Source organism: Neolamprologus multifasciatus, chromosome 9 (genome assembly GCF_963576455.1).
Source record: "Neolamprologus multifasciatus chromosome 9, fNeoMul1.2, whole genome shotgun sequence".
In the NCBI taxonomy this organism is placed as follows: domain Eukaryota; kingdom Metazoa; phylum Chordata; class Actinopteri; order Cichliformes; family Cichlidae; genus Neolamprologus; species Neolamprologus multifasciatus.
The window spans coordinates 18,264,850-18,282,572 of NC_140447.1; the positions used below are offsets into that span (position 1 = coordinate 18,264,850).

Below are 17,723 nucleotides of genomic sequence, written 5' to 3' on the forward strand. Positions count from 1 at the left end.
ATTTTCAGTGGAATTTTAAGCCCAACTTCCTTATAAAATTGCTCTACACAAATAATGAATAGGCTGAGGTAGGCTCAGTATCATCTAAGTTAAAGGTTCATTTTATGTGGGGCTGCTGGTCAGAAAAGAAAACTTTGTATTCATACAGAAGTTAAATTTTTCTATAAATGAGATTTAAATAAAATCACATTGCAGCTAAAAATAAGGGGAAAAAAGTCTGATATAAACACGTAAGCAGCCACTGGATCTTTTTCAAAGTAAAACCTGAAACATGCCAGGAAGTGATCTTTAATATGATTCAATGTGTTGTCATTTTATGTTTTTCTTTTGATAATAAATTAAAACAACTTAGCAGGAAATCTATTTTTCAGCTCCAAAGTTTGGCCTCCGTTCACTTTAATGGGGACAATCCACCCTGCTGATGTGTCCTTGAGCAAGATTTCAAATGTTCACCAGCTCTGGGGAGGCTCTTCTGAAGTTTGTTCCAACTTTCTTGTGCAGCAGGGTCAGGACAAAAGGCAGAATGTCATAAGTCTGAGTTTAAAAAAGATACTGTTTTGATTCAGATGGACCTGTTTGTTAGTTGAACAAACACATTTCATTTGGCTGCAGGTCAAAAATGCAACTTGTACACATAGGCAGGAAGAGTCACAGCTGGCTGACGTGAAACATAAATGAAGCGCCACGCGTAGTGATATAAAATATGCCTTCAAGCTTGCGGTGTTTGCAGGACGGACGCACTTTAAAGTGGTTGTAAATGCAACGCAGCAAAAAAACGACACAGGATGACATCCCTTTGTCATCGCTGTTTACTCATCCTGTAAACATCTAATTAATCTTCACATGTTTGCAAGACGAGAAACATGCGAGTGCGTGTGCTGATGACAGCCGTGCCTTCTTATCGGGACAGCCTCAGAGAGCTCTGGTCGTGAATGATGCAGATGAAAGCACCGCCGTCTTCTCTGACACTTAAAATAACTCAAAAGTGTGACTTGGACATGAGTGAATGCAGAAGCTGTGCCGCTTGTTCTCATTTTTCTTTTAAAGTCTCACGTCTTTCACACCCTCTCTTATCCGTAGGCAGGACGATCTTTGCAGTGGATCTAGGCCAGCAGATGCGACACCCTCTCCTCTCCCCTCCCCTTCTTCCCCACCGAGCCCCGTTCTCCGTTTCGCCTGCTTCGCGCTGCTGCCTCCACATCTGTCAGCGCTCTCTCTTCGCACAGGATTTGACCACACACCCTGTGTGATTTTGTAACAGCAAATATGTGTGTGTGTTTTAGACAGAGAGTCAAGAAGAGCGGCAAAATCTGTGTCCATCTTTGCGCAAACATGAGAGTGTGTTTATTGTACTTTATGTATGATATAGACAATCTGGAAGCGACCGGAGGACGAGACTTAGAAAAAAAAGAGGGGGCGAGGAGTTTGGCTTGAGCCATGTGAGGGCGATGAGTGAGTGGTAACGCGATCTCCTTTTGGTCCTCCTCCTCATCAAAACAAACCCTGTGAGCAATGCCTCCTGGGTAAACGGTTTGCGAGCACTGAAGCTGTGACAAGCGCCATCTGTCACCTTAAAATCACATGCCACACACACACAGCCTGACACACATCTTTGCCCTGGCTGTTTCTGCGCAGTCATTAGAGAAGTCTCGTTCTTATTACCTCCATACGTCTGACTTTGAATCCACACACAAACACACACAAATACTTTGCACAGTCTACCCAAGAAGCAGTGGCACATGTTGCCCTCATCACCTTGTTAGTCCTGAACATAAATTTCATCCAGCTTTCCCACAATCCCCAGGCCCTCGTCACACTGCCCGCAGTACAACTCCTAAACAAACAACGCCTGTCTTCTGCTCATTCATCATTTTTATGCACGCGTGCAAATGCAGACACGCACATTTTGTTGTGCCTCAACTTGCATTCTCTGTCGTTCCGACATTTCTTTTAAATGTTTTTTACATTTTTTACGGTTGTAGAAGTTTTTAAACAGCAGGCGCCTTTTGTTAAAGCCCAACATGTGTTCCCGTGTGTGTGTGTGCTTCCAGCTCCAGCAGCAGAGGATGTGGATGTTTGCACAGATGCACAATATGATAATTAAACGGTGTATTAAATCTTACCGGTGACAGACTGTGCACTGCAAAAACGAGCACATCCTTCTCCGCCTTCTTTTCACTCAGCGGCTCTCTGTGTTTGAGTTTTCCCCTGCGTCTGCTTCACACTCCTCGCCTTCTGTCTTTCCTTCTTTCCTTGTATTTTTTTTTAACTTCTTCTCTCTTTAGTCGCCTTTGTTTTGTATATTTTACACTCGAAGGACATTTATCATGACGGGGCGAGTGATTACGCCATCTTTGGAGTAGGTGGCCTGGAATGAATCAAAATTTCAAGCGTCCTCCTTGCGTTCATTTATATAAAGGGAGAGACGTGCACGTTTGTTTCTGCGTGCGCTGTCTGCGGTAAAGTGTGCAATAAGGGAAGGCGACCTGCGATATCTCAAACCGCCTCTATGATCCTGCTCGTTTTGCGATCCAAATATAAACCTGATAAAATTCCACGCAGAAGGGCCTGTGAGCATGGTGTGCTAAGTGTGTGTGCATGGAGTGTGTGTGTGTTTAGAGGTTAGAGAGTGTCTGGTTTCTTCCAGACCAGATGCATATGAAAAATAAACATTTAGTTTGGAATCTAAAATGCTTGCTAATGAGATCTGTCATATTGCAAGTGGTGCAATCAAAGAATTACACTTTTTTTTCCTTTAGGGTCTCCAAAGATAGAACATTTTAGCGTGAGAAAGAGAGAAACTACAACATATTGCATTATTTTTTTCTCCAGGATTTTTTATTTCCTTTGGGAAAGTGTTAGAAGATTGTTATGGATCCTTGTGAGCTGTTTTTGTGTTAAGACAATGTTTAGTCAGGAAGAAAACATTTTTATTGTAGCTTTCTGTTCTGGAAACGGATACTTTAGCTTTAGGAGCTAGCTACTGTACCTTAGTCGCCTTTTTAAACTTCGACTCTCTGCAGGACCTGTCTGCTCATTATGTCCTGTTTTAACTGCCAGTGAAATGTTGACTAAACCTGCTGTGACAAGTCAATGTGCTGTACTAGTAACGCTTAACACCCCCACCACACCACCTCCCATCCCTCCCACCTTCATGATCTGATAATTAATCTGGTTAAGGCAATGATAAATGTCAGATACGGTGCATAATCTGGATGTTTTTGCTTCCACTAAGTAAACTGGAACATGAATGAGAAAATGTAGACTGTCTCCAAACACATTCGATCATGTCATGTTGAGGAAATCCTCAAAAATCAAACCCACAAACCGTTCTGCAAGACGTCATTGGTTGGTGTTTTACTTTGCATTGTGCCTGTCCACCCCCGGCTCAGAATGGACCTCGTGCAGTAAGCATGATCCATATGTACAGTAAAGGCAGTGAGTCTGATAGTGCTGATTAGACAGAAATCTGTGCAATTTATATCTAATATAGCTACAGAAATGTGCAAACATTTTGAGGGGTGGCTCAGGGAGAGGAAACAGGAGAGACGTGCAGTGATTTATTGAAACATGCAAACATACATGGAGACAAAGTATATAAGGCAAAACTAGAGGTTGTACAATTCTAATGAGCTTGAAAGTCGATATTTGCTATGACCACCTTTATTTTCCAACACAGCCTGAACTGTCTTTGGAAGCTTTCTCGTCATTTCTTCAACTAGACTTCAGGAATAGTTCTCCAGGTCTTTTAAAGGACCTTCAAAGCTCTGCTTTGGATTTTGGCTGCCTTTTGTTTTCTGTCAAGATGATCCAACACTGCTTCAATAATGCTGAGTTCTGGGGAGGCCAATCCATGACTGATAGTGTTTGACTGTGTTTTTCTATATCAAGGCATGGTTTAACTGCATTGGCAGTATGTTTGGGATCATCATCATGCCTGAAAAATTAAGTTGTTATAGATCAGATGTTTTCCAGATGATATTACATGGTAGATCAAATTCTGATGGTAGTTTTCTGTGTTCATAACTTCAGTAGATTTAATAAGATCTCCATCCCCACTGGCTAAAATAAGTCTTCTTCGTGGCCTGTAAACACACACTGTTGTACTGTCCTGACCTGTGAATCACCTTGTTGGTTATAAATGCTATTTTGTGCCTGTCAAAGTGTGTTATTTTGTTATTTTTCAGAGATTCAAAGAAAGAAATTGGAGAGAATGTGTAGACAGAACACTGGTTCATCCCTTGAGTTGGGTGTCTTTTTTTATGGTTGAGTGATTCACAGGTCAGTGGTCAGTGTTAAGTGGCTTAAACAAACAAAAACGATTCCCAAGAAAATGATTAGGTTCAAGGATTGGACTGAAAGTGAGTGAAAAAGCAGCCAGTGTCCAAAGAAAAACATGGCAGGAGAGCTGTTGCTCAAGACCACTTTATAAAATTACAAGAAAGTCGAGATCCTTGGAAGCAAAACATAAAGAAATGAGGGAGTGACAATGTCTGTTTCTTTTTTTGATCAGAAACAGACATTGTTGACTTTTTAAAATAAAAATAAATGACTGTTGTGCTTTTTTTTTTAATAACAGTAATAAATTATTTTATTATAACATTAGAAGTAGGGAGGGGCGGTTTACTTCCTGTCCTTATGCAGGGTATTTCCTAAAGACCATCATGCTGTGATCAGCTGAGGGAAACGTTTTTGTCCAGTCTCCATCTCTCTCTCACACACTGCATGTGTACATGTGTCTACATGCAATCACATACTCTCATGCATGCATACACATGGTTTTCTCCCCTAAAAACAAGATGCAAACACACAGCCAGACACACAAACACACACACAGCCAGACACACACGAGAGCCACCTTTTAGATTCAGAACTCAGACAACCTATAATCTCCTTTAATCCTTTCATTATGTTTTTGTTTTCCTTTCCCCCTGTTTGGGGAAAAAAAAGGTGAATGCAAACAGGAATTCCGGCATACAAAGAAAAACACACAGCCTCAGGCTGAGAAAACAAGAGCAGGGAATTTTTTGGGGAGAGGAGGGACGCTTGTGTGCCGAGGGTACGCATGTGTGCATCGCTATTTGGCGAGAAGAAGAGAGGCGGCATTGTTCAGATGATTGCGTTACATGCATGTATATGTGAGTGTGTTATCTGCGTCGTCTCTAGCGCATGCTGATCAGTGGACAGAGGGGTCGTCTCTCTGTCAGTCACGGGATCCTCTGAGGTCAGACGGGTGCCAATAACCCGCTGCGAGGGCCCGAGCGGATTCTTACCGGCGCCAAATCTTCAAGTGTTTGCGCACTTTTGTGTCTAGAGTTTTTGTCTTGTGTAGCAGCTCGCCATGTATTCAGCTCTATTACTCATGTTTCCACAAACACTTCTTGTTATAGGTCATTTCATTTTATGTCATTCCTCTTTTATTACGGGAATAATCTGAATTCCACATGTAAAACTACCAAAACTGTCCCCAGGTAGAGCTAGCGAGCTGTTTGCTCCACTTGATGGATAAAACATTCAAGCTCCATCTGTTTAACGCTGGAGTGGTTTTGATTGGCTTTCCGCTTTTCCGAGTCCACCTGGCAAAATCCCGAATGTAAAACAAGTCGCCACAAAGTCAGAGCTGCGACTCTGATTTGTCTTTGCCGTCTCTGTTTGTCGGATGATTATGGATTCATTTCTCACCGGTTAGTCAGCTTCTATTTGGAAGCTAAAGGCGCCGTTAACAATAGGATGTGTGCGTGTGGTGGCGAGCAGGAAGGCTTGTAGCACGTCTGCCTCTCCACATGGAATTCATTACATCCCGGTGGGATGTTTATTTTCTCTATTAATCTCTGTTCCTCTATTATCAGGAGCTCCATCAAAACTGCCCCAAACTACTGGCCTGCAGGCGAGCTGGCATTAACACAAACACATGTACACGTACATGTGAATGATGCATTTAGCCCCGTCTCAACATTAGTTTACCTCATCTGTCTTTCTTACCTTTTCCCCTCTTGTTATGTGCCTCTCTCTCTCTCTCTCTTTCTCTCTCTCTCTCTTTTGTTGCTGCTTTGTGAGGAGAAGCTTTAGGATTTAATTACACAATGAAAATGCCTCCAGGACTTCATACCATCAGCATGTAGTGATGAAGTCTAGAGCAACCGTGAACTTTATATTGGCATTGGTAATTGTTTGGTGTACACAGAAGCAAATAGTTTCTCCAGATGAAAGCGAACTGCGCGACCAGCGCATGCAGCGTATGTCTTCAATTTACTGCCAGCGGTTTTGACCTTTCAACAAATTGGTCTCTGTGTTTTTTGATGTGTGCAATTTACATTTTTTTACTACTTTGCGAGGCCACAAAAACGTAAAAACCTGAAAATGCGGTCGTTTGAAAGCTCTGCAGCAAGATCGCGTAACACCGAGTCTGATTTAGAGCTATTATTGGTTATGGCGCAGATAAAGATCCAAGATGTTTGGCGATTAGTGGTGAGTTCATGGTTACAGGGTAGCTATATCCTTATGATATATCCTTATAATTGCTGTGAGTTAGTTGCTGACTATAATGGCAAACTCAGTCCTTCCTTCTGTGTGTTTGTCCTCTTGCAGGCTACTCGTGACACGCTGACAGCTCACTGCTCCTCCCTCGGCGAGTCTCTGAAGAAGGAAAACGAGCTGGCGTTGATCATTGATGGCCAGACATTGAAATACGCCCTGTCCTTTGAGCTCCGCCAGGCCTTCCTTGATTTGGCATTGTCCTGCAAAGCCGTCATCTGCTGCCGGTAGGGAAAGCTCATTTATCAAATGCATATACATATACACACAGGTATTATTGGTTATCTGCAATTACTCATAAATGCATGAAGTAGTTTACAAATAGAATCACAGGTTGAGCAGGTATTCATCTCTAAATGCAGCACCCTGGGTTTGACTCCAGGCCTGTGTATCTTTCCCCAATCTCTCCATGTCTCTGCTTCACTGCCCAATCTAACAAAGAGAAAAAGCCCAAAGAAATAATCAAAGAAATGGAAAGCAAAATGCCAGATTGTCTTTGTTTAAATCATAGAAAAAATGGGTTTCTCATAAAAAGGGCATGATCGCTGATAATCCTGTTGAAACATGTGTTTCAACAGCGCTTTGTCCGTAACACTTTGGACAAAGTTTACAAATTACATTGCAAAAAGTCATTTTTTTCTTTGAGGAAAACAATGACGCTCTGTACCAAACTGTTTTACAGATACACAACGTCATTGTGCTGCTGTGGGAAAGTCCCAGTGTGAGAATGAAAAATGAAAGCTTTTCCACAAACTTATATTTACTTTAATGCAAAATTTCTACCTGAAGTCTTTGGTTTTCTTTATTTCAGTACTCTACTAGGCTGGGGTCAAATATGTAGACCATCCAAACACAAAGGCAGCAACAAAAGAAAAAAAACTAAATATAAAGACAGGCTTCTACCTCATTATCTTTTCTACTTAGACACAACCAGTGTTGCATTGCCTAGTGTGGAAATGTGAATCAGTCTGAATGCATCTGGCCACAGCTGAACAGACAGAAAAATGTAAACACACTACAGCGTGCAGAGACGTCAATCATCGTGCTGCAGCCGGCTGATATTAAACAGCTGTGATTGGCCTGGCCTGGCCCGGCCTGGCACGGGCACGGTCGAGTGCAAATCTGTTTAAGCAGGCCAGACGCTGCGTGCCAGAGATGTTAAAACACGTGCTCGCAGATTTATTTGGTTCCCAGGGTCGATACCTGTGTGAACACAGCTGTTCCTCCTCAGGTGATTTCTGAGGCTGCGTGCTGTAAAGACACATTAATCTGTGACGTTTTAAATGCCCAAACAGCTCCTTTGTTCTAATGAAGTACACAAATTCAATCATCTGTGAAAGAAACAAAATATACACAAGCACTTAAGAAAAAGATCCACTTCACACAGGCGGGTTTTTAAGTTGTGGATAAAGTGTCCATGTGGAGGACTTCATTACCTGCACATGTGCCAGTTTGCAAAGGTTACCGGTTGCCCACAGTCAGCAAAAGAATGAGGACGATAAAAGCCTGTCCTGTTGCACAGCAGGGACGATGTAATACACTAGGCTGCTTGGAAATGTCAAAGTCATGACTCACTTACTGCCGGTACCCCTGGAATGGGCACCAATACACACACACACAGACACACACACACACCTGGTCATGACCGTTATATATTTCCATTGATACAAAGTGTGGTCTGTTCAATGAATGTTTACAGCATGTTCCCTTTTTTGGGTATGTTTCACTCAGCAGCAGCTGTGATGTTTAAAAAAAAAAAAAAAGAGTTTCCACTCGTCTTTTTGTCTCTCTGCATGTGTGTGTGTGTGTGAGTGCAGACGTGCGTGTGAGCATGTGTTAGCCGGGAGGCACGTAATTGACTCTTCCTTGCACTTACAAGCCATATCCGGACTCAGGTCTCACAGGCCTTGCAAACAGCCTCAAGCTTCCTTTCCTGCATCCTTTACTTGCTATATCCTTCCCTCTCTCCGCGCATCTCTCTCTACCTTCCTCCCTCCCTCGTTCGGTTTCTCGAATCCTTCCTCCTCTGGCTAAGGCGTGTTAAACGTTAGCAGACTAGACTGAACAGCATCATAATTAGTTTAAGCACATCTGCTGAGCCCTTGTCTGGTTTTAAAACACATTTGAATAAGCAGGCCCTCTTTGAAAACAGCTGCACTGAAAATATCTTATAATTTATCCAAAAACTGCAAAGAAATGAGTGATTCTGATCAATATTTGGGTGTTGTTGTTTTGTTTTTTTTTAACAAAACAAAAAACATGGTAGGTTTGCCAACTGCTTTGGTGTAATAGTGTCTAATTTCAAGGTTCCTGGATATCACAAAAACAACATGGATTAGAAAAAGTTCAAAGGCAAAAACGCAGTCCACTTTGTTCTGTTTTGTTGTCTTGTAATCTTACCATGATGCCATTTATCTTATTTCCCCCTGGGAGGTCCTATGCTGAGAACCAATACTCCTTTAATGAGTGGTTAAGGTGAGGTTGCTGCACCGAGTGCCATAGCTTTGACGTTAAAGAGCCCGATTGTCAGTTAAGTTGTTTCTCACCTACTGTATGTGTGCGATGTTTCACCACGCGGGAATGCGTGCGCATCTCAGGGGCCCGAGGAGCCGAGCGCACTCATACGCTTGGGTTCCCGACTCCACTGCGCGTTTGTTTATAGGAGGACTCGGTGGCTGCTTATTTTCTGCTCAGTTCCACCGTGAAGAGTGCTGGGAGCATTTCATCTCCCCCGACTTCACTTTACACAATCGCAGACACTGTTAGCGGTGTTTAGGGGAAAGGTAGAGTGAGACAGAGAGCGCGACGAGGAGAGATTTGCGGTTTGAGGCCAAGAGACGCAAAGGCGGACTTGTGCGCACACACACTTTGGATGCAGAAACAGGAAAAAACAAAGAGCAGAGGTTGATCCCATCATTCAGCAGTAGCTCTCTTTGAGGTTTCCCCCCTCAAATATCCTGTGGTGCAGGGTGTGCGGCGTGTATTTGCGCTGGTCTGATTTTTGCTTCATAAGCATGCCAAGCAGACCTCCCGGTTCTGTGATTCCAGCTCGACTGGGACGTGCTCTTTACATATTCATAGAGGACAGACCGTCTTTATGACCTGCAGACCTCAGCCGGATGCGTGCATGCACGCGCACAGTAATTTCATTTTCCCATACCTTTATAAAAGCATCATATTTTGCTCTGCTTCCATGTGATGGCTCATACAGCTGCACATAACTTCATTTTTCTAATATGATTACTGCAGCACTGATGAATGAGGTGGTGAGTCACTGCTTGTGCTGAGCTCCCAGGAGTTAGGCCTGTTCGTACCATACAAACAGTCATTGTGAGGGTGACTCCTCCTCTTTCTAGGAAAAGTATTGGGCACACTTTTAAGTCCAGTGTTGATTCTCAAATTCCCATCACTTAATGCATCACAGAGGCTCAGGTAATAACTATAATCAGTGAAATGTAATATAAATATTTAATAACTGGATTTGGACTAATCTCTTCTAATGCAGCCAGTAGCTACTTTCTGCTGCCTGATAACTCTCAAAGCCACTTTTGTAACTCCTAGTGAGGATGATTTATTGGATGAATCTGTACTAAAAAAGTGCCATGTTTTTTTTTTTTTTATGAAAAACACAAACATCCTGTCTTAAGATGCTGTACAATGTTTTTGTTTCATATTGTACTGTAGGGAGTGCTTTGTGTGCGGCTTTAATCCCAGCCCCAGTATCACTTTTCTCCCACGTCTCGTCCTTTGGAGACATATTTGTTTTCACCGTACGACATGCAGGTAGTAATGACAAGACTCGTGTAAGCAGCGTGCATGTGAACGGCACGCAGTGGGAATGCCTCCTCATACGACGCAGGTTTTGCAAACAGAGATGAAGACAAATTCAGTCTTAGCTGCTGTGTCCAGAATGCAAGCACTGAAAATGTAAACAGTGTGTGTGTGGGGCTGGATTGCTTTCCCACACAATCTCCGCCTAAGCTCGCCAGGCATGAGGCACGCTCTGTCCCTCGTTACACCGTCTTGCTAGTATTGAATTCTTTAAATGGCCCAGAAAAAAGAAACTCCTCTTACATATCTAAATGCATAATTCACCACGTGTATTAAGTCCTGGCATAACCAGTACCAGAAACGAAGGAATATTGTATTTCTTTGACTTTAAACGGGAAAACTCCTGCATCAGAACAGCAGCTGAATATGTGTTTATAAAACTGAACTGTTACTTGTGTTTTTCTTAGAATATCCCCCATTAAATTAGCTAAAGATAATAATTTCCTCTAAAAATTCTAATAATCACGTTCTAATAGAAATCTTATCTCTTATTATACAACATCCATCATTCACCCTCATCACCACGTTTTTTCCACATTTAAGTGCTTTTTCTATCTGACATTCGCACACATTCATACTACACATAACATAAATACTTTATTGACCCCTGCAAGGGTAATTACTCTGCTACAGCAGCAGGTTAAAGATTAACAGTAGTACAGTCTACAATAAAAAAGCGACACAGTTAAAGTAAAAGTGACACAGGCGGAGAGTAAGAGCCTGAAACTGAGAGAAATACAACATTTGATATGTAGAACGGTGATTAAAAAAACAAAGAAAATGAAAAATAAAATTATGTTAAGTTAAAGTAAAAAAAAGAAGAGTGAGACTGTAAAAGAGAGTAGTGCAAATTGCAGTAATAAATAATATGTGCGCTATAAATCTGAGAAACAGCTGCAAGAAGGTTTAATACAGAAATATATGTGTGTGGAATCGAATGCCCGACAGGTGTGCTCATCTGTCACAGAAAGAAGAGTTATTGTACAGTTTCACAGAGAACTGCAGGAATGATTTCCTGAGGCGTTGTTTCGGCAGCTGTGCTGAAAAAAGTCTGAGGGAGAAGGAGCTCTGCTGCCTGGAGCGGGTGAGGTGGATTGTCCATGATGGAGAGCAGTTTGTTCAGTGACCTCCTGTCCGTCACTCACTCAAAGGCCTCCTGATTCTGGAAACTGATGCCTTGTGAATGAGTTTGTTGATCCTGCTGGCACCGATGCTACCGCAGACTGGTAGAAGATCTCCCAACATCTTTCTTCACACGTTAATAGATCTGAGCTTTGTCAGAAAGGGAAGTATCCTCATCTTCTTCAGCGTGTTAAATTCACATGCTAGTTTGTGCTTTCTGATTTAAAGCGTTCACAGTTTCTTTCACTGGTAGGAAAACAAATGATTACTAGGGGTAAAAACAAAACCAAAAAACCCCATCAGATCCCAAAGTTTTTTTTTTATTAAAGCCAAACAGAAATCCAGCACAACAGAAGGAAAATTAGCCACAGCCCTGGATGGGGCTTCTTCTTATTTGTCTGCAGATGAATTACACGGCACCATAAAATTTGGCAAAATATACCCATCTCTTTAGCAAATGCAGCATGACACTTATCCACTCTCTGTGGCCCTGAGGGAGGCGTCTGTAATCGGATCTCTGCACGTCTCCATTGTCACTGAGGAGACAGAACCGGTTGTAGACTGAGGATCAGTGATACAGGTCAAGAGGGTGGAGTACTGCTGGAAGCTCCCTGCACACACACACACACACACACACACACACTTTAGAGCACTTTGCAGTGCTCTGTTTACTGCACTTTAACAGGTATTAGACAACAATGATTCACTGTGCTGTTAATAAGATGTGGGGTAACTTGCTTTTGATCTGTTTATACAAATGTGCACTTACATGGGTTTGTGCATATCTGTGTGTGCGAGTGTGTGTGTGTGTGTGTCTCAGCCTCTCATCCATCTCTTTCTTCTTCCCTTCCAACTGTTTCCCAACCTGTGCTTCCCAGGCTTTATTCTTCTTACGCAGTGGCTCACTTCTTTGCTTTCTCCTCAAAACACACTTTAATCTTTCCATCGCCCTGCCTCCAGTTTCCTCCAACACATTTAATATCGCCTCTTTTTATTTCTTGTTGCGTCTGCAGGGTGTCTCCGCTGCAGAAGTCTGAGATCGTGGATATGGTGAAGAAACACGTGAAAGCCATCACGCTGGCGATCGGCGACGGCGCGAACGACGTGGGGATGATTCAGACGGCTCACGTTGGAGTGGGGATCAGCGGCAACGAGGGCATGCAGGCCACCAACTCCTCCGACTACTCCATCGCACAGGTGGGTACAAACATAGCGTGGAGACAAACAGACGTGCACGGCTAGGTTCTTATAATAATGTTTACAGGCTTTACTCGAACACAGATAAGGAAGGGACGCTCGTTTGGCTTGAAACCCCTGCAAAGGGACAGGCGCTGACTGCTGACCTGCTCACCGTTCAGCTCGTCATGATCTTTAACCTTCCCTCAGGGGACAGCTGACTTACACGGATCTGTGTAGGATCATGTTATCAATCCGAACACGCTGCTCATCACAAACATCTGCGTCCTAAAATAAAACCTAGTCAAACTATGAGCTGAAATTCCTCTTTTTTTCTGTTTTTGATGCTTTTTCATTTCAGAGAAGGTTTCATTGTCCACTTGTATGCACATGATTTAGCTCTGTAAACCCTGAACATGAATAATTGACGTTATTTCGTACCTTTTTTTTTATTGAATCTTTAAAAAACTTTAAGAAGAAATGTCGCAGTCTTAAAACCTTACAAAAACTCTAAAGGAATGCTAGAGGAAGGCATAATTATCTGTTATTATACTTTTAATTATTCGCTTAAAATTGTCAAGAAAAGGAGTTGAAGCTATGGAGGGTAGTTCAGTTTTAAAGGTCTCATGGTCGGTGTGATTGCTCTAAAAGTTGCACTTATATTCATTTGAAATTGGACCCTTTTGCGTTGATATTTTGTAGCGTATGATCTGGATCTGGTTCTGTTCACCCACTCAGACTTTACTGCGATTGTTTATGCCAGCAGCTGTTATAATAAGTGCCACCCTCCTGGCTAAGAGAAAGCTTTAATCTCAGTGAGACTTTAACCTGCATAAATTCAGGCTTTCCTAGATATAATTCCCCAAATCTCTCTTTTGTGTAAATAAAACCTCTGTTATGTGTATCCGTTGTTCCCTTTGAAGGATGAAAAAAATCTCTCTCTGTGTCCTAGTTACTCTGGAGTCTTCTTTGTATCTGTATCTCTCACACAGACACATTCTGTCACTTTCACTGTCTGCGTTGCCTGTCTCTTTGCTTATCTTTATCAGCAGGCCTCCTCTTGCCTCAGCTTTCCCTTCTCCCGGTCGCATTCTTGATACATACCCTGTGCTCCATTACTGCCTCAAGTTTTTGCTTTCTAGCCTTTTGTTTGTTGTCCGAGTGATAGACCGAGTGTCTGTCTTTGTCTCCTCTCTGATTCGGTAGTTCTCCTACTTAGAGAAGCTTCTGCTGGTCCACGGGGCGTGGAGCTACAACCGCGTCACAAAGTGCATCCTCTACTGTTTCTACAAGAATGTGGTCCTCTACATAATAGAGGTAAGAGCGTCGCCACCACACCCTGTCTCTTTTACACACACACAGTTACATTAACAGAGACATTTTGCAGCTGTTTGTCGACACGGCTGACAGTGATGGACGAGGTGCCCTTCTGGTGTCTGCTTTCTGTCCTGCTTGCGTTTGCAAACACACCCAAACACACACATGCACACACTTAAAGAACTGTGTAGCACTGACGAGACCTTGGCTCCAAAGGTCGACTGTTGTCTCCGTGTGTGTGTACTTGTATTGCTCATGAAGTTGGGACACGTATCTATTTCCACAGTCACATAGCTGGGGCCACGTGGCCTTTTGAGGACAGAAAATCCTAATAAATCATTAAATTTCACAATGAAGACTTGGTTTAAGGGTTGAAAGGTGTAGTTGTTGTTATAGTAGAAGTCTTAAGGAAATGAACTTAAATCAGTTTGTTGTCATCAGAAGTGAAACATGACTGCGTTTGCGTGTGAGTGATGAAGGGGCTGCTATGAGGGGTATTTGACAGCTGTGCTCGCGCCAACCCCTCAGCCCCTCTTACCCCTCTGTCTGACATTAAGGATGCCAGCAGGTGCAGGTCCTCATGTAGCCCACGGTCCCGCTCACACCACCATTCTGTGTGTGCGTTTGTGTGTTTCCACAATTATCTCACATAGCTGGCTTCCAGCAGAGCTCTTTAGGCCAAAGGTTATAGACTGTCTCTGTCCACTTAGTGGAGACAGCATAGGGGGATGGTGCGCACATGCGTGTGTTTTTGTGTGTGTGTGTGTGTGTGTGTGTGAGAGAGAGAGAGGTTTTTGTGTATCAGGCCTCACCCTTAGGCTGTATTCTCCACTGTATGCCCCAGGAATGCCACAACTCCCACCAGCGGCCCCAAACATTTTCTTTATCTGTCCACAGATCTGCCTGTGTCTGCTGTCGGTGTGTGTGTTTGTGTGTTTGTGTGTGTGTGTGTGTGTGTGTGTATTAAAGAGCTAATAAGGGTTTGCCCGAGGCGCATTCAGTTACAGTGTTTCAGTAAATTAGCTGAAATTGATTTTGAGGTCCAGACAAAACCGGCATTAAGAGGGGGTTTTAATGCTTGTTAGCGGCAAAGCAAGTTTAACTGTTGTACAAGAATGTTTATTATACACATATAAAGACATACTATTGCCATCTGAATAATTAAGTCTTAAAAAAGGAAGTTTTTCTAACACCACTACCTCATTTTGTCATTTTCCCCCTGCTGCTTTCACTGTGAGGACCTCCCTAAGGCAGTTTTACCCTTCACTATTGTTCCTCTCATCCCTCTCTTTGTGTCCCAGCTCTGGTTTGCCTTTGTGAACGGGTTCTCTGGCCAGATCCTCTTTGAACGCTGGTGCATAGGCCTCTACAACGTGGTGAGTATCCACCCTTCACTATCTGACAATTTTCCATTACCCCACTCACCCTCCTTCGCTGTTACACTTTCCACTTGCTGGATATCGATTGTTATCTCTCACTCTATCTCTCAGTATGAGTAGCACTCTGCTTTGTCTTCTCCTCACAGCTCTTTCTTGCATGCATTTGGTTTGAAATTGTATGCATGTGTTCTGGTGACTGCGAATTACTTCAGGGGAAACGCAGAGCACTTTTACTTACAAAGCAGGTGTTGTGTGCAGAGGTGAAGCCGTTTTGATGCTCATAGTCTGACATAAATAAAGATTATGTGCAGGCACTGTATTTGTCATTAAGCGTTTTAAAGGCTGCGCATGTGTGACCTCTGTGTGCTGCAGATATTTACCGCTCTGCCTCCATTCACTCTGGGGATATTTGACCGGCCGTGCAGCCAGCAGAACATGCTCCGCTTCCCGCAGCTCTACCGAATAACCCAGAATGCCGAGGGCTTCAACACCAAAGTACGTGCCCAGATGTTCGCAGACACACACGCACATTTAGATCTGTCCTTTTGGCTTCAGGATTCGATGAGTGATGCCAGCTGTTTGTTTGGGACTTTGGCGAGTAAACAAGGAGGGGGGCTATGGAGTCTGGGATGTTTCCATTGCAAACCATAATGAGATTCATAAAGCGAGAATAAGGAAGTCTTTCATTTTACAGGGTACACCAGCAGCTTAACCTACTCTGTGTGCGTGTGTGTGTGTGTGTGTGTACCAGAGCTCACTTTTGATGGCACTAGAACAGTGAGAGTTGTGTGCTCTTGTGGGGAATTGCTGTTTTTGTATGTTTTTGTGTGTTTAGAAGTTTAGGGGGATGGAGCATTTATGTGTTTTAGCATTAATTTACACTGACTTGTTTTCCACTGTCCCTCTCCTCCACCTCTACCTCCACCTCCTCTCTTTCTGTGTCTTTCTCCTTCTTTCAGGTGTTCTGGGGACACTGCATCAATGCACTGATTCATTCAATTATTCTCTTTTGGTTTCCACTCAAAATGTTAGAGCACGGTAAGTAAGCCTGCCCAGATCATCCTTCTGCGAGCGATGAGTTCGGTTTGCTGACACTCGCATGCTCTCCGCAGACTCTCCCTTCAGTAACGGTCAGGGAAACGACTACCTGTTTGCAGGAAACATGGTCTACACAGTAAGTGTCGTACTGGAAATTTATACGTGTCTGCTTTTGTTTTGATTTCTGCTTTTTGTCTGCTTCCTCAGAGCCCCTATGAGTCTCCAGTCAATCTAGTCCCGTCTAGCCAGCCTGTCTCCCTCTGACATTCGTCCGTCTATTTTCTCTTTTCGCTTCGGCGTCACACACTCTCTATCATTTTACTCCCTTGGAGTCTCATGTGGATGTTGGTGGTGTTTATTTGTTGTGTGTGTGTGTGTGTGTGTGTGTGCGGACTGCGAGGGATTGTGGGACTCCAGAGTATTTTAACAGACATTGCTGACTTTACTGTAAAACATTATTGTTTATTATCTCCACAGTCGCCAGTCAACTAATCCTGTTTCTGTTTTTTTTATTTGCCCACCCGCTCCTCTGTGCGTGTGTGTGTGTGTGTGTGTGTGCGTGCAGTATGTAGTCGTTACAGTGTGTCTGAAAGCTGGAATGGAGACCACAGCTTGGACCAGGGTAGGAGCATTAACACACTCTTAATACACCACACAACATGTGCTGTATTTTACTCCAATGTTGACAAATAAAGGGGAGGGTTGGGGTAGGGTGGAGTGGGGGGATGGGGTACTCTGTGAGCCTTTCAGTGTACGTTTTCCATACGACCTGGTCTAAATGCTTCATAGTCAGGAAAAGCATGGCAGAAGATGTGGTCTACCTTGATGTTGTGGTGGAGGTTTGAGGTTTCTCAAACTGCAGTTGCTTGCAACTTCCAACTAGTTCCTCTGCAGCTTTTTCCTTTACTTGATATTTCAGATGTAGCCATTTAAATAAAAAAACAAACAAAAGGGTCTCGAAAGTGGCAGATCTTGACAAAGAAATCACTTCTGAGCATTCAACTCAAGCAAAGATACTTAACTGCAGAGCAGCTGCAAGAACAGCCAATTGTGCTCGAAGACGTTCAGCTTGTAAGCAACAAATGGAGCTCAGGCCATGCATAGTGAGTGAGATATTAAAAAGTTCATCAGAAATCTGATACATGAGCTGAAAGATGCATTATGCCTTTCAGTTGATCCATCTGCTGAAGCCTCATCAGAAGCGGTCTCAGTGGAAGCGTGGCTGTCGAGCAATTCTTAGCTGGAATACCAATGAAATACGGCAGTGATGATGCAAAACAAAGTAAGGTCTTGCCATTCGTGAGACATTAACTGATTTACTTCACA

The 17,723-nt window shown here is 43.1% G+C and overlaps 1 protein-coding gene across 12 annotated transcripts in view; it reads left to right on the forward strand.

The window, feature by feature from the left end:
* Positions 1-17,723, forward strand: part of atp8a2 (ATPase phospholipid transporting 8A2) — a 49,811-nt gene that overhangs the window by 21,988 nt on the left and 10,100 nt on the right. For all 12 annotated transcript variants that reach the window (XR_014876249.1, XR_014876248.1, XM_085173467.1 and 9 more), the window contains 8 exons: positions 6,589-6,761; positions 12,501-12,684; positions 13,870-13,980; positions 15,282-15,356; positions 15,732-15,854; positions 16,319-16,397; positions 16,472-16,533; positions 16,963-17,019. Coding sequence is in view for 10 of the 12 variants with exons in the window: in XM_085173467.1 (XP_085029593.1) it covers positions 6,589-6,761; positions 12,501-12,684; positions 13,870-13,980; positions 15,282-15,356; positions 15,732-15,854; positions 16,319-16,397; positions 16,472-16,533; positions 16,963-17,019 (864 nt within the window). In the remaining 2 variants the exon portion in view is untranslated. The remainder of the gene's footprint in view (positions 1-6,588; positions 6,762-12,500; positions 12,685-13,869; positions 13,981-15,281; positions 15,357-15,731; positions 15,855-16,318; positions 16,398-16,471; positions 16,534-16,962; positions 17,020-17,723) is intronic.